Source organism: Engystomops pustulosus, chromosome 4, assembly GCF_040894005.1.
Source record: "Engystomops pustulosus chromosome 4, aEngPut4.maternal, whole genome shotgun sequence".
NCBI classification, from domain to species: Eukaryota; Metazoa; Chordata; class Amphibia; order Anura; family Leptodactylidae; genus Engystomops; species Engystomops pustulosus.
The window spans coordinates 75936065-75953049 of NC_092414.1; the positions used below are offsets into that span (position 1 = coordinate 75936065).

Consider the following 16985-nt stretch of genomic DNA (forward strand, 5'->3'; position numbering starts at 1 on the left):
AACTTTACAAAGAGGAAAAAAACTGATAAAACAAAATAGATGAATTTATGCCTTTGATTAATGGGTACGAGGTGGAACATAGGGCACTTAATGTTCTCTAGCTGGCGCCAGTATATGAATAAGCAAATATTAGTGTTATGCTAAGGGGAAAAGATGAGAACAAAGGTTCCATACTGTGTGCATGGAGCACAATCACCACTCCAATCACTTCTATAGTACAATGAGATCACTCATGCACTAGCATTCCTTTCACACAAGGGTCTCTTGGACCCAAAGTCTTATAATCAAATTAGTTTTTTTTTTTTTTTTTTTGGAAAGAATCCTGTTGATATACCAGCTAGAACAATAAGTACCTGATCAGGAGCAGATATACGCTTTGATGTCCATGGGTCACAATCTTTATATACTGAGAATAGGATAAGACCTGAGAGCACTGCACAAGCAAGAATGGCCCATAATCCTACCAGGTTAATGTATAGAGACCTAAAAGATCCAAAGAATAAAGACATTAGGGCAACTGCCACATCAGCAATGTGAAAACATCAGGATAGCTTCTATAGTAATAGCATTCTGCTGAAAGAATGTAGCTCTCCATGGAAAGTATAGAGATAAGTATTAGAAAGTTGGGTCTTTCCCCATATCCCTCATACAACTGGGAGGTCTACTAAGGCTAAATTACTATCTGGCTTGGAGTAACAAAACTGAATATTACAGTTAAAGGAAACCTACCACTTGGGATAGGGCTTATAAGCTGGACATGCTGTGCACCAGCTCAGGGTGAGCTGGTGCCGGTGCTTATCTCCGTTATGTTTTTAAAAAGTTTTAAAGTGTTTTAACAGTTTATTAATGTTTATATCCTTACTAGCTTCCCCGCACAGGGGTCCGCGCTCGGCGCACCATGCGCGCTACCACTTCCTATTCAGATGCACGCACGGTCGCGCGCATGGTGCGGGAAAGCCAGTAAGGATATAAACATTAATAAACTGTTAAAACACTTTAAAACTGTTTAAAAACATAACGGAGATAAGCTCACCCTGAGCTGGTGCACGGCATGTCCAGCTTATAAGCCCTATCCCAAGTGGTAGGTTTCCTTTAATTACACTTTTTACTTTCACTTTCAATACATCAATCTATAGCTTCTATATCTGTCTATCAATCTATCCATCCCTCAAATCAATCAATCAATCTATCTATCTTGCTTTTCTATCTATCTACCTATCGATGTATCTACCTACCTTCCTATGAATCTTTCATTTCTATTTGCCTACCTAACTTTCTCTCTATACCTCACATTTTTCTATAATTTATCCATCATCTATTTTTCTTTCTATATATTAACTTGACCTAAAAGAAAAATATAAATACTGACACTTACTTTCCGTCCCCATCGACTTTAATGTAAAAGATAACTTAATCGTCCATTATGAATCAGGTTTTTTTTTTAACGGAAAAAAGTACTGCAAGCTCCGTCATTTTTTCCGTAAAAAAAAAACCTGAAGAGTAACGGATCACTGAACAACTGATAACAATGGATGACATAAAAATTTACTTTGATTTTAATAGGATTTAAAACCCTTCCGTTCAATTTCCGTTTTTTACTTTTTAAAGCAGAATCTAGGAACGTAAATCCCAACATTAGTGTGAACTGAGCCTTAAGCAATTTAAAGCTGTGAATACTTTGTGTGGAGTAAAATTTGTTGCAATATTTTTTTGTACATCCCCATTGTTCTAGGGACAACAAATATCGTCCTAAAATGATCCTCTAATATCATGACATAAGATCTTTTCACATTCTCCACCTTATTAAGGAAGTAATCCCTAAACATAACAAAGGTGTTGTGTCTGCTTGACAGAGTACAATTGACCAACTTGTTCCTGTAGTATTGGGTAATGAAGAAGAGCAATTGCACACAGTGATTCATTGTCAGAAGCAAGATATAGAACCAAGAGCACAAATTACTCACAATTTTGCTTGAAATCTGCTCTTGCAAGCAATGTATCTTTGTACTTGAGACTGATTAACCCCATAGATTCCACACCACAAAAATGTTCCACCAATTACAATTGTCCAAAAGGTGTGCCTCCGAAGTGGATGTGGATCAAAGCTGTACAAAATAAAACATGGAAATAATCAAAGATGCAGTGTGAAATCTTATCTATTTGTTCCCTCAACAACAGCTGAAACTATACCAGTGCTATTACGGCCATAGGAGCTTGTCTGGATGATAATTATCATATTTGAAAGCTCTAAATGAGAAATCTGATCTATAACCCAAGTCAGACACTGAAGTAATCAATGGGTGATTATGTGACATCACCTTGTGCATTATCCCTAACTGTCATCACTGTGTGTATTATCCCCAGGGCAGCCATCAGGAAATTCGGGGCCCCATACAGCAAAAGTGTCTGGGCCCCAACACACCCCAAAACCGAACAAGCCTCCTGCCCCCCGCAGTGACCTTTCACAAACAGGGTTTGAGGCCTGTTGCTACGACAAGGCACACTCTTCTGGTAGATTGCCAATAGGAGTCATACTTTTGGTCAAGTATATTTATTATAGTGCAAATATGGCATCAAAAACTAAAGCATGGTGAACAGTAAACATATAAAAGTGTTTAACAGACAACATATAACAAATATAACATTATAAAGTGCAATTGCTAGGGCCGCCACTATCTTTTAATGTTTTAATAAAGAATTGTGTTAATTACCAGTGGGGGTGCTCCAGTGCACCTAAGGGCTCTTTACGTCACCCTGCCACCAGTCCTGAGGTAATCTGAAGTCCTGGTACCTGTGCCTGCTCAGCAACCTCTGTGAATCACTGCATAAGGGTCAGGACTTCATATTTCCTCAGAACCAATGGGAAGGAAAAGAAGGAGCGTTCATTGCATGCCCCAAGGAAACCTAAAGTCCCTGCACCTGCACACTGATTCACAGAGGCTGCTGAGCAGGCACAGGTATCGGGATTTCGGATCACCGCAGGACTGGCCGCTGGGTGACATAAGGAGCCCTTAGGTGCACTGGAGCACTCCCACTGCTCCTAAGCTGGTAATTAACATAATTCTTTATAAAAGCATTAAAGGATAACCATAGAGGCCATTTTGATGGAACTTACAGTGCTGAAGTCAGGGTCATCAGGTGCATAGCATGATACCTTCAGGTACTATGCTGTGCACCTGGTGCTCGATTCCCTTTAAACAAGGGATATATATAAAGACAAAATACTCATGTACCACACTGTAGCTCCATGTATGGCTGTGTACTGCCGCTGTATAAAGACTATATACTATAGAGACAGGGCCTCCCCCCCCCACCCCAGGATAGAAATAGGGCCTCATCCCCCACCCCAGGATAGAAAAAGGGCCTCATCCCCCACCCCCACGATAGAAAAAGGGTCTCATTCCCCACCCCAGGATAGAAAAAGGGCCTCATCCCCCACCCCAGGATAGAAAAAGGGCCTCATCCCCCACCCCAGGATAGAAATAGGGCCTCATCCCCCACGCCAGGATAGAAATAGGGCCTCATCCCCCACCCCAGGATAGAAATAGGGCCTCATCCCCCACCCCAGGATAGAAATAGGGCCTCATCCCCCACCCCAGGATAGAAATAGGGCCTCATCCCCCACCCCAGGATAGAAATAGGGCCTCATCCCCCACCCCAGGATAGAAATAGGGCCTCATCCCCCACCCTAGGATAGAAATAGGGCCTCACCCCCCACCCCAGGATAGAAATAGGGCCTCACCTCCCACCCCAGGATAGAAATAGGGCCTCACCTCCCACCCCAGGATAGAAATAGGGCCTCACCCCCCACCCCAGGATAGAAATAGGGCCTCCCTCACCCCCCACCCCAGGATAGAAATAGGGCCTCCCTCACCCCCCACCCCAGGATAGAAATAGGGCCTCCCCCACCCCAGGATAGAAATAGGGCCTCCCTCACCCCCAGGGGCGCACCTGCCATGAGGCGAGTTGAGACTCTCGCCTCAGGCGGCGCGCCACCTGCTGGACAAGGGGGCGGCGTTGTGTGCCCGCCCGCTCGCTTTTGCTTCCGTCTGCCCGCCATGCTGATGCCTATGCCGCTGCCCAGGCTGACAGACCTCCCTCCATGCCGGTTGGCACATTCTCTTTCCCGCCGCACACATCCTCCTGTCAAAAGTGCAGCGCCACCTGTCCGCTCCGGGCATACCCCCTCGGCTTCCTCTCAGCTCGGCTCCCTCTCCGCTCCATCTCCTCTCCCCTCGGCTCCCTCTCCGCTCCATCTCCTCTCCCCTCGGCTCCCTCTCCGCTCCATCTCCTCTCCGCTCGGCTCCCTCTCCTCTCCGTTCCCTCTCCTCTCCGGTCGGCTCCCTCTCCGCACGGCTCCCTCTGCGCTTTGCTCCATCTACTTTCCGCTCTGCGCCCTGTCCGCTCCCTCTCCTCTCCGCTCGACTCCCTCTCCGATCCCTCTGTCGCCCCCCCCCCCCCGCTCCCTCTCCGCTCTCCCCCGCTCCCTCTCCGCTCTCCCCCGCTCCCTCTCCGCTCTCCCCCGCTCCTTCTCCGCTCTCCTCCGCTCCCTCTCCGCTCTCCTCCGCTCCCTCTCCGCTCTCCCCCGCTCCCTCTCCGCTCTCCTCCGCTCCCTCTCCGTTCTCCTTTGCTCCCTCTCCGCTCTCCTCTCCAACTCCCCCCCCCCCCCGCGCGCTCCCCCGCTCTCCCCCGCTCCCTCTCCGCTCCCCCCCCCCCTTCGCTCCAGGTGCCCACCCCAAGTGCAGAACAAGGCGGAAGCTTCCTAAAAGAAAAGATAGTAAGTTTATCTGTATATGTATGTGTTTGTGTATATGGATGTGATGTGTGTATGTGTATATGGATGTGATGTGTGTATGTGTATATGGATGTGATGTGTGTATATGTGTGTATGTGTATATGGATGTAATGTGTGTATGTGTATATGGATGTGATGTGTGTATATGGATGTGATGTGTGTATATGGATGTGATGTGTGTATGTGTATATGGATGTGATGTGTGTATGTGTATATGGATGTGATGTGTGTATGTGTATATGGATGTGATGTGTGTATATGGATGTGATGTGTGTATATGGATGTGATGTGTGTATGTGTATATGGATGTGATGTGTGTATGTGTATATGGATGTGATGTGTGTATGTGTATATGGATGGTACACTGTATGCATTTTATACTACATGGCAGCATGCTGTATGTATTTTATACTACATTCCGATATGCTGTATGTATTGTATATTACATGGCGGCACACTGTATGCATTTTATACTATATGGTGGCACACTGTATGCATTTTATTCTACATGGCGATATGCTGTATGCATTTTATTCTACATGGCGATATGCTGTATGCATTTTATACTACATGGTGGCACACTGTATGCATTTTATTCTACATGGCGGTATGCTGTATGCATTTTATTCTACATGGCGATATGCTGTATGCATTTTATACTACGTGGCATGCTGTATGCATTTTAGAGTAAATGGCGGCACACTGTATGCATTTTATACTACATGGTGGCACACTGTATGCATTTTATTCTACATGGCGATATGCTGTATGCATTTTATTCTACATGGCGATATGCTGTATGCATTTTATTCTACATGGCGATATGCTGTATGCATTTTATACTACATGGTGGCACACTGTATGCATTTTATTCTACATGGCGATATGCTGTATGCATTTTATACTACATGGTTGTACACTGTATGCATTTTATACTACATGAGGGTACTCTCAATGCATTTTATACTACATGGCGATATGCTATATGCATTTTATACTACATGGCGATATGCTATATGCATTTTATACTACATGGCGATATGCTATATGCATTTTATACTACACGGTGATATGCTGTATGTATTTTATACTATATTGTGATATGCTGTATGCATTTTATACTACGTGGCATACACTGTATGCATTTTGCATTGCTTTATTTCCACATCAAACCAATATGATGGATCTGGTCCTGACACTCCCTGATATATTACATATATGGGCGGGGGGTGGGGGGGGGGGCGTCTCTCTATAGCTCGCCTCAGGCAGCAGACAGGCTTGGTACACCCCTGCTCACCCCCCACCCAGGGGCGCACCTACCATGAGGCGAGTTGAGAAACTCGCCTCAGGCGGCGCCTCCTGGTGGACGGTGGGGGCGGCATAAGGAGGTCACTTACTCCCAAGACGGCTCCATCCCCGGCCACTTGGGCTGCCCCTTCTGTATGCAGCCGCCTTCCGACCTGCTTCTCTTGGACCCCCGGCCCGCCTCTCCCGTCCGCGGCCCACCTCTCACATCTGCCCAACCCACATCTCCCATCCGATTCCCGCCTCCCCTGTCCGCGTCCCGCCCACCTCAGCCGTCCGCGGCCCTCCCACCTCAGCCGTACGCGGCCCTCCCACCTCAGCCGTACGCGGCCCTCCCGCCTCAGCCGTCCGCGGCCCCCCCGCCTCAGCCGTCCGCGGCCCCCCCCGCCTCAGCCGTCCGCGGCCCCCCCGCCTCAGCCGCCCGCGGCCCTCCCGCCTCATCCGCCCGCGGCCCTCCCGCCTCAGCCGCCCGCGGCCCGCCGTCATGGTAAGTATGTAGCTGTTATATCTTTATATTGTATATATGTATATTTAGATCTCTGTGTACATGTATATACTGTATAGTGAGTGTGTGTGTATGTATACTGTATGACTGTATAAAAGTGTGTGTATGCTGTATGTGTGGTGTGAGTGTGTATATATACATGCTACATGAGTGTATATGCTGTATATATGTGTACATGCTGTATGAGTGTGTATACTGTGTGTGTGTGTATATATATATATATATATACATACATACATAACGGCACGCTGTATGTATTATATGGTATATGGCGGCACGCTGTATGTATTATATGGTATATGGCGGCACGCTGTATGTATTATATCAGTGATGGCTAACCTATGGCACTGGTGCCAGAGGTGGCACTCGGAGCCCTTTCTGTGGGCACTCAGGCCATCACCAGAGAAGACTCCAGGTATATTCCTGCAGTCCCAGACAGCCCAGGACTTGCTGTGCACAGAGCTATTTTAAAGTGACAGCTGTACCTGGGACTATTTTCTGCTTTATTGGTGTCCTCAGGGTGCTGGTATCAATGAAAACTGACAGAGAAGGGAGTATAAATCACAAATAAAATTTCTGTGTTGGCACTTTGCGATAAATAAGTGGGTCTTTGTTGAAGTTTGGGCACTCGGTCTCTAAAAGGTTTGCCATCACTGTATTATATGGTATATGGCGGCACGCTGTATGTATTATATGGTATATGGCTGCACGCTGTATGTATTATATGGTATATGGGGGCACACTGTATGTATTATATGGTATATGGGGGCACGCTGTATGTATTATATGGTATATGGCGGCACGCTGTATGTATTATATGGTATATGGCGGCACGCTGTAAGTATTATATGGTATATGGCGGCACGCTGTATGTATTATATGGTATATGGCGGCACGCTGTATGTATTATATGGTACATGGCGGCACGCTGTATGTATTATATGGTATATGGGGGCACACTGTATGCATTATATGGTATATGGGGGCACACTGTATATATTATATGGTATATGGAGGCACCCTGTATGTATTATATGGTATATGGGGGCACGCTGTATGTATTATATGGTATATGGCGGCACGCTGTATGTATTATATGGTACATGGCGGCACGCTGTATGTATTATATGGTATATGGGGGCACACTGTATGCATTATATGGTATATGGGGGCACACTGTATATATTATATGGTATATGGAGGCACCCTGTATGTATTATATGGTATATGGGGGCACGCTGTATGTATTATATGGTATATGGGGGCACGCTGCATGTATTATATGGTATATGGTGGCACGCTGTATGTATTATATGGTATATGGCGGCACGCTGTATGTATTATATGGTATACGGCGGCACACTGGATCTATTATATATTACATGAAGGACGCTGTATGTATTTTATAATGTATGGTGGCATGATGTATTGATTTTATATTATATCGCGGATTGTTGTATGTATTTTGTTCTTTGTGGTAGCTTGCTTTGTTTATTATATAGTACATGGAGGGAAGCTCTTATGTATTTTGCATTGCTTTATTTCCGAAGTAAACCAATATGATTTGGGTCTGGTTCTGACACTCCTTGATATATTACATATATGGAGTGGGGGGGGGGCGTCTTTCTATAGCTCGCCTCAGGCAGCAGAAAGGCTAGGTTCACCCCTGCCCCCACCCCAGGATAGAAATAGGGCCTCCCTCACCCCCCACCCCAGGATAGAAATAGGGCCTCATCCCCCACCCCAGGATAGAAATAGGGCCTCATCCCCCACCCCAGGATAGAAATAGGGCCTCATCCCCCACCCCAGGATAGAAATAGGGCCTCATCCCCCACCCTAGGATAGAAATAGGGCCTCACCCCCCACCCCAGGATAGAAATAGGGCCTCACCTCCCACCCCAGGATAGAAATAGGGCCTCACCTCCCACCCCAGGATAGAAATAGGGCCTCACCCCCCACCCCAGGATAGAAATAGGGCCTCCCTCACCCCCCACCCCAGGATAGAAATAGGGCCTCCCTCACCCCCCACCCCAGGATAGAAATAGGGCCTCCCCCACCCCAGGATAGAAATAGGGCCTCCCTCACCCCCCACCCCAGGATAGAAATAGGGCCTCCCTCACCCCCCACCCCAGGATAGAAATAGGGCCTCCCTCACCCCCCACCCCAGGATAGAAATAGGGCCTACCCCCACCCCAGTACCGACCGACAGACATACACACACACACAGAGGACCTTACCGTGTTCAGCAGCCGCGGGAACGCGCCATCTCAGGTGCAGGCGAGCACAGGAGCAGGAAGCAGGCATCGGGCGCCGGGACCACGCGGCCACCGCCGGGAGCTCCGGGGCCGTGCAGGCGTGAGAGAGCCGGGGCCGCGCAGGGGTGAGAGCGCCGGGGCCGCGCAGGGGTGAGAGCGCCGGGGCCGCGCAGGGGTGAGAGCGCCGGGGCCGCGCAGAGGTGAGAGCTCCGGGGGCCGCGCCGTCATGGGAGAGTTGGGAACTCGACCGCATCGGAGCACCGGGACTCGGCACGCGTCAGGGCCCACCGGAGGATTCTCCGGTACTCCGGTGGGCCAGTCCGACGCTGTGTGCAGCACAGACCGCACAGTCTGCGGCCCACCGGCCGGGCCCCCCCCCCCCCTAGTGTCTTAGAGTCCGGGCCCCATAGGGCAGTACCAGTTGTACTGCCCTATCGGCGGCCCTGATTATCCCTGTACTGTGTAGTCACTGTGTGTATTATCCCTGTACTGTGTCATCACTGTGTGTATTATCCCTGTACTGTGTAATCACTGTGTGTATTATCCCTGTACTGTGTCATCACTGTGTGTATTATCTCTGTACTGTGTCATCACTGTATGTATTATCCCTGTACTGTGTAGTCACTGTGTGTATTATCTCTGTACTGTGATTTTACTGTATGTATTATCCCTGTACTGTGTCATCACTGTATGTATTATCCCTGTACTGTGTCATCACTGTATGTATTATCCCTGTACTGTGACATTACTGTAGATGATTTGACCTGGGATCAAGGTGGTGGAGAAAGAATCCCCGGTGCCCAAGAAGGAAAAAGGGGAAAAAGGCGCAACAATCGTGTGATAAAGTTAGGCTCAATGATCCAGGAACGGTGTGTGAGTATCCTTTGTTGCCCGAAAGCGAGGTTATGGTGGCGCTACGTACAGATTCCACGCGGGGGTCCAATTTGTTGAAAGGATTCCGCTTTATTGATGCAACTTGAGATGCGACGCGTTTCAGCCCTGGACTAGGGCTTTCATCAGGCATCGCCTGATGAAAGCCCTAGTCCAGGGCTGAAACGCGTCTCATCTCAAGTTGCATCAATAAAGTGGAATCCTTTCAACATATGTGACATTACTGTGTGTATTATCCCTGTACTGTGTAGTCACTGTGTGTATTATCTCTTTACTGTGATTTTACTGTATGTATTATCCCTGTAATGTGTAATCACTGTATGTATTATCCCTGTACTGTGTAATCACTGTATGTATTATCCCTGTAATTTGTCATGCTTTGTGCAGCAATGCGTAATCTGTGTGCGCTATATAAATAAAGAATTATTATAGAGAATTATTACTGTGTCATCACTATATGCATTATCCCTATACTGTGACATATCCAGTACTTTAACACCACTGTGTACATTATACCTGTACTGTGATGTCAGTGGGGGGGGGGTCATTATTGCTTCTTCACCCGAAAAGGTCGGATTTGCGCAAAAAAAGTCTAAAATGCCTTCCGTCACATTTATGAACCATTTTCTGACTTGTCCATAAAAGGAAGCATTGTTGTGGAGAAAGGGGACGTGACCCAATAAAAAAATCAGTCCTTGCGCCCCAAAATTAAAGAGGGTGCAAGATGTGGCGCTAAAAGCAGGTCTAAAAGTGGAACACAACAGTCTAAGGCTACATTCACACGACAAAGTGTCCGCTGTACCATAGTACGGCGGGCACACGTCGGCACCTGGGAGAGGAGGAGGGGGTGAGCACTTCTATCCCCTATCCCTCTTCATAGCAATGTATGGCACACAGCGCCATATTCTGAAGAAAGATGGGACATGTCCTATCTTTCTCCCGGCTATGGGACAGTACGGTGCCGCACGTGTGCCATATATATGTCCCCCATACGGTCGTGTGAATATAGCCTTATACTGTGACAGATTCATTATGACAATGATGAATCTGGTGCCGCACTAGGCTAGTGGTGACCAGCTCTGCAATGTTGGAGCCTGAGGCACATGAATGAATTCCCCACACTTTAATATCTATGTACTATGGGGATTATTTCCCTGACAGATCCACTAACATGTCTCCTCATCTGATCACTATCATCGAAATCTGGGAAATCGTCAAAAAATCTGTGTGAAATCCCTAATTGTAAATACTAATTACAGTACTTTCATTTAGGGCGGATTTACACCATCTGTGATCAGTCTGTGCGTTCCTGCAGAGCAGACAGTGTCATCAATACAGTACTGGCTCTGCTGCAGATCGGCGAAGTAGAGTCCCGTTCCTGGCAATGTGCTTAGTCCAGTTGGCTGCACTTATTTTCACGTTCAGTGATCATGGACTGATCACATACAAGTGTGAATCTGCCCTTAAAATTACCAGTGCCTGCTGTATTTCATTGAAGGTGTATTCTACACTGCAATGGGATGGAAAACCTCCATAACAAAGCTCCTAGAAGAACATGTTGCCATTTAAATCTGACACATACAAGCTTCTTTTGCCACTGTGTAAGGCATACGAGGTAAAGTAGACCATGAAAACCACATCACACTAATCTGTATCAACCTGGCCTATGAAAATATAAACACACGGACAATGATATGTTACTTACTCCCAGAAGTTCAGCCTCCCAGCATAGTAGGAATCAGTGATAATAGTCTCGATTCCACCCTGCACCACAACACCTCTTATAATGACAGCTATGAAGCCGGCCAGCATTATTATGATCTGAAATGCATCTGTCCAGATTACAGCCTTTAGACCACCCTAAAAGGAATAACACAGATTTTCACTATTACATTGGATAGAACAAGAGGAGAAAAATTCTGAGTTATATATTCTTTTCTAGCTCTGTTATTTGTATGATGAGTAAGGAGACGCTCCCATCAGTGACTGACATCACGTCATAACTACACGTAAAGAGTTAGGCTAAGTTCACACCAACATTATTTTGGATGTTTTAAATAACAATCGCGAAATAGAAAATAAACATGCACACATGCAAGTCAATGGGAATGCATGGTAAAATGAAGGGCTTCCATTTTTCCGCTATTCTATTCCATAACAGAATAGTACAATCACTTAGTCTTAGCTGTCAATCACTGTTAGACCTCATGAGTGAGGCCGCCGTGTCTCACCGCACCCTGAATGTGCCATGAATTTACATATTTTACATGTGCATGTAGCCTTAGGACTGATAAAACATGATTGATTGTTTTTTTAATTTATCTTTTTTGTCCAGAACTGGGCCATGGAACTCTCCGGCCTGAGCTGCTATGGACATTTTATCAATGAGGGGAGGTTGCTGTGGACGTTTTAATAATGAGGGGAGGTTGCTGTGGACGTTTTAATAATGAGGGGAGGTTGCTGTGGACATTTCAATAATAAACAGAGGTTACTGTGGACATTTTATTAGTGAAGGGAGGCTGCCGTGGATATTTCATTAATTAGGGGGAGGCTGCTGTGGAGATTTAATTAATGAGGGGAGGCTGCTTTAGACATTTTATTAATGAAGGGGCTGCTGTGGACATCTCATTAATGAGTTGAGGCTGCTGCGGACATTTCATTAATGAGTGGAGGCGGCTGCTAGAATTTTATTAATGAGTGGAGGTTGCTGCAGACATTTTATTCATGAGTGCAGACTGCAGCTGGACATTTCATTAATGAGAGAAGGTTTTTTTAGTAAAGGGTGGCTGCTGCTGGATATTTCATTAATAAGGACATTGTATTAAAGATTCCCACACTAGGGTTATATGTTTTCTTCAGTTTTTTTGTGGTAAAATTAGTTGACTTGGCTTATACTCGGGTTGGTTCATACTCGTGTTTATATAATATATATATATTTTCCCTTGCAGTGAAAAGACCGAAGACAAATGGGCATTATATATGTGTGGGAGGCTATAGAAAAAGGGGTATTATCCGGAAGGGGCTACATGATGAGGCACTATAAAGGTTGGGGATTAAGGAAAAAGTGTAACTATAAAGGGGCTACAGAAAAGAAGGCAGCATTTTCGATCCAGAACTTTGGGAAATGGGACATTAGATTAGATAAAACTTATTAATCCCCAAAGGGGAAATTGTTTTATTGTATTATATGGGCTGTGGATAGATATGGAGTATTTACATCTACAAACATTGCTTTTAAAAACTGCATTGTATGAAACACACAATATATGGTGCAAAAATTGCTGCATTTAAAAAAATTAAGTGGGTGCGGTGGGGCAGGGATCAAATTGGGACAGGACAGGGAAGCCCTGGTCAGCCACATTTAATATATCTTTCACAGTTAAAATTTATGGCAGATTGGATCGTAAATTTCAATTTCAGTGCACAAGTGCGACGCTGGAATTACTAAGAGGTCTGAACAGCATGAATGCAACAATAATATAGTCATACCAGTGTACAGTAGAAGGTACACACTAATCCAGTTGCAATCATAGCTCCCCAAAGGTTAAAACCTGAAACTGAAAATAACAGAAAAAAAGTTAATTTCCTATGTCACACATAGGTTATATGTATCTGTCATATTATATGGTTCAGAGAGTAACGCTGTTTATCAAGTGATCAACCTGGCAGATTTCTAGGATCACTGGGAGGAATTCGATAAGACTGGCATTTTAAATGCCCCCCCCCCCCCTCACTCTGCTGACCGCATCTATTAAGAGGCTCCAAGAGCTTTGTAGATCCATGTGCATTCTCGGGAGGTAATTGGAGTAAAAGAGGCGTTCACGCCACTGACAGACGCCCCTACTCTGCATGTATAAGGCACATATGGAAACTACAGTTCTGCTACATAAGTCTTGACTTACCATCTGCTAAATTTTATCCATCTTGCTAGACTAGATTGTATAGGACAAAATTGGGAAATATGCAAATACGTTTTCCAGGATGGGACGAGGACAATCACGCCCCTTTTGCTACCTTGTAAGCCTTATGACATGTTGCAAGGCCGCCTTGATTGGAAAAGTCTCCGTACAGAGAACTTTTACTCCATGAACAGATAAAAGCCTCTCATTCAGCTAAAACAAATCCCTACATGTTGAAACAGTGCTGTCTACAGTTGGGAATCTGAAAGACATGTTTGATTGTAAGGGAGCTGCCTTTACAAGGTAGCAAAAAAGTCATGGTTTTCCTTCTCCCAGCCTGGAATAGATATTTGCATTTTCTCAGAATCCAATAGTGGAGCATCAATGGCTAGTGGCATGTCTCCACATGCTTGCAAGGTGACCTTAGTTAGCAAATTCTCCATAAAAAGAACTCTTACTCCATGACCCTAAAAAGCCTATACTGTGCTAAAGAGACACAACCATGTTGAAATAGTCCACAGAGTCATTCATGACGGAAATGGAGCTGGCTTACAAGGCAGTAAGAGGCATGATTTTCCTTATTTGCACGTTTACTAGTACAAAATGGCACATTCAACTTGGCCTCTGACATTTATTCTAGATGCAAATACAACTAATAAGACCATGATGATACTGACATCACAAGTCCATCTCTGCAGTACTGCTAGGATTGGCTACAGGATGTAGGAAATTTGTACTAACCTTGATTCAATGCCAGGGCAGGTGCATAAATAACAATGCCAGTATATAATATCTGCAATAAAAAAACACCTTATTATACCAGGCAGCTAAAAAAACAAATGGCTGGAATGTTAAGTGGCAGAAGTTGTGTGAAAATGTCATTGCCTTATTTATTGATATTTCCTTTAAGGCTTCCTTTACACAGAAGCAGGAGTATAACCAGCAGAGAAAAAAGTATCATGGAAACTTTTTGTCTCCATAGCATTTTGGAGTCACTGCTGGTTTTGACTTGCAAATACTTATGCAACATATTGACTGCGTGTGAAAATCGCTGAAGGGATTAATTATGAGCTTAACATGAATATCTGCCTTCATGATAAAGTTATTTGTAGGTCAAACATTCTGAGTTAAAATCTTTATACTTTAGGGAGCCCCCAAAACTAATTTTTTTCTACTAGAAAGATATATGTACAATACAGGATTTTTTTATTCTACTTTTTTATGTAAATAAAATCAATAATTTACAGTCTTTGTAGATATCAATTACAATTGTATTTTTTGCTTTGTAGACTGTATACTGTGGCCCACATTTATCAAAATTAGTGAAAACGGTACTATGTGTGCAGTGCCACAACACAAAACTGTGCAGACACTTTAATAAATGTGCGCCTGTATCTTAAAGGGGTTTTCCAACAAATACAAGTTAGGCCCTATCCTGTGATGAGAGCCCCACAGATCAAGAAAACAAGTGGTCTGATGGGCGGCGATCTCCGTCAGCTCCATAGAGATTAATGGAGCGGAATGGTCATGCATCTGCCCCATTAATCTCATGGATCGACGAGGGGTCCAACGGAGGTACGTGGGACCCCATCGGACCCCTCGTTTTCATGATTTGTGGGGGTCTCATAACTGAGACCCACACTGATCAGCAAGTTAGGCCCTACCCACAGGACTTGTATTTATGGGAAAACCCTTTTAAGAAACAATATCAGCAGCCTCAATATTCCCACAAGACCAGAGTTTGTTGAATGTCCCTGTGTGTATTGATCCAAAGTGGACCAAAGAAGAAGCAGCGAATACTGTACTTACTTATAATGATCTATAATAGATAAGATTTGACTGGTTTCTCCAAGTTCAACTGATTTAGTTTTACAACAGTGCAAAAAAAGCTGATAACCATATTTTGATCTATTCTCCTGATGTTAGTAAGTAGTCAATGGTAAGGGTGCTAAGAGGGTGCTAGGAAAGCCACCAATGTCCGCCTTTACAGTTTTTCCCTGCTACCTTGCTTAACCCAATGGAAAAAATCAGATACTGAAGTTCAGATAGCATCTGCTGTGCTTTGAATCAATGTAATTTTTGTTTTTAATCTATGGCCTTCTGCCATGGCTTTACAATTGTGTGAACTTGCCTGAAATGGGACGTTGTCTAATAAGTATGACCAGTTTAACTTGTGCTACTGCCTCTACAAACAGAGAACTACAACATATGCTCCAGGGTATGTATAGCCCACATGTTTGCATGTCTTACCAGGTAATAGCTTGTTTTTCCACAGTTGCTAAAGATGTGGAAAAGTCATGTAATCTGTGGTTTTATAATTAACTATGGACTAATATGCAAGAAGTTTTTTTTTATTTCGACAAAACATTGTAAAAAAATAAGTGCCCATTTATTTTATGTTTAATCTACGTTTATTGACGAAAATGATGAACAACAAGTACAAACAGAATTCTCAAAGCATGAAGGGTGGTCTTGCAGGACCCCGGCAGTAAAATTCATCCAACGTCATATAGCATCATGAAGACAGACTGCAAAGTTGCGCTTAGGCAAAGATCGTATTTATAGCGCCTACATGGGTCCACCCACCTATTCCTAGTAACAGGACTAGACAAGTATAAGAACAGTAGATGGGGGGAGACAAACGACACAAGACAAAGACAGATCAAACAGGTGTGGGGGAGGGGGTCAAGGGTTAAGGGTGGCTTCCAAGTCACTCACTGGGCATACGCACTGAGTGTGTCCATACAGCCTAATAGTTTTCAATGCGGGGGTCCTGAAAGGCTACGTTTTCAAATAAAGAGCCATTGTCCTAGACAAAAAGGTCCTGAAAGGCAGGGGTTAGCTGGTATTCCTCCCAAGGGGTCCACACCATGGTTGTTTTACTCGGGTCCGGCGAGTCATCGGCCACCAGCTCCTCCATTCTTCGTATATAACGGAGTTCCTGTATCCACTCCATGGCAGTGGGTGAGTGAGGGCTCTTCCAGTGTCGAGGGATCACTGTCCTTGCTGCCATTAGAAAGTGGCGAAGGAGGCCCTTCTTGATGGAGGAGATGGTGCCCGGGAACACAGAGAGTAGGGCAACCTGTGGACTGAATTGTACCGGACACCCTGCTGTATGTGTCAAATACCATCCGTCAGAAGAGCTGTATCAGCGAGCGGCTCCACCAGATATGCAGGATGGATCCCACCTCCACACCGCACCCTCAGCAAAGTTCCGATACTCCAGGATAGATCCTATGGAGCGTGAGAGGGCACCTGTACCACTGTGATTTGATCTTATAATTTTTCTCCTGTGCACTGCAGGCAAGGGGAGTTTGTGGGAGAATAAGAAGGCC

The 16985-nt window shown here is 45.0% G+C and overlaps 1 protein-coding gene across 1 annotated transcript in view; it reads right to left on the reverse strand.

The window, feature by feature from the left end:
- SLC5A8 (solute carrier family 5 member 8) overlaps positions 1–16985 on the reverse strand; it is a 48607-nt gene that overhangs the window by 19356 nt on the left and 12266 nt on the right. The window contains exons 3-7 of the mRNA XM_072146362.1: positions 14392–14443; positions 13241–13308; positions 11457–11611; positions 1965–2105; positions 354–483 (exon numbers count right to left, since the gene is read on the reverse strand). Coding sequence (XP_072002463.1) covers positions 354–483; positions 1965–2105; positions 11457–11611; positions 13241–13308; positions 14392–14443 — 546 coding nt within the window. The remainder of the gene's footprint in view (positions 1–353; positions 484–1964; positions 2106–11456; positions 11612–13240; positions 13309–14391; positions 14444–16985) is intronic.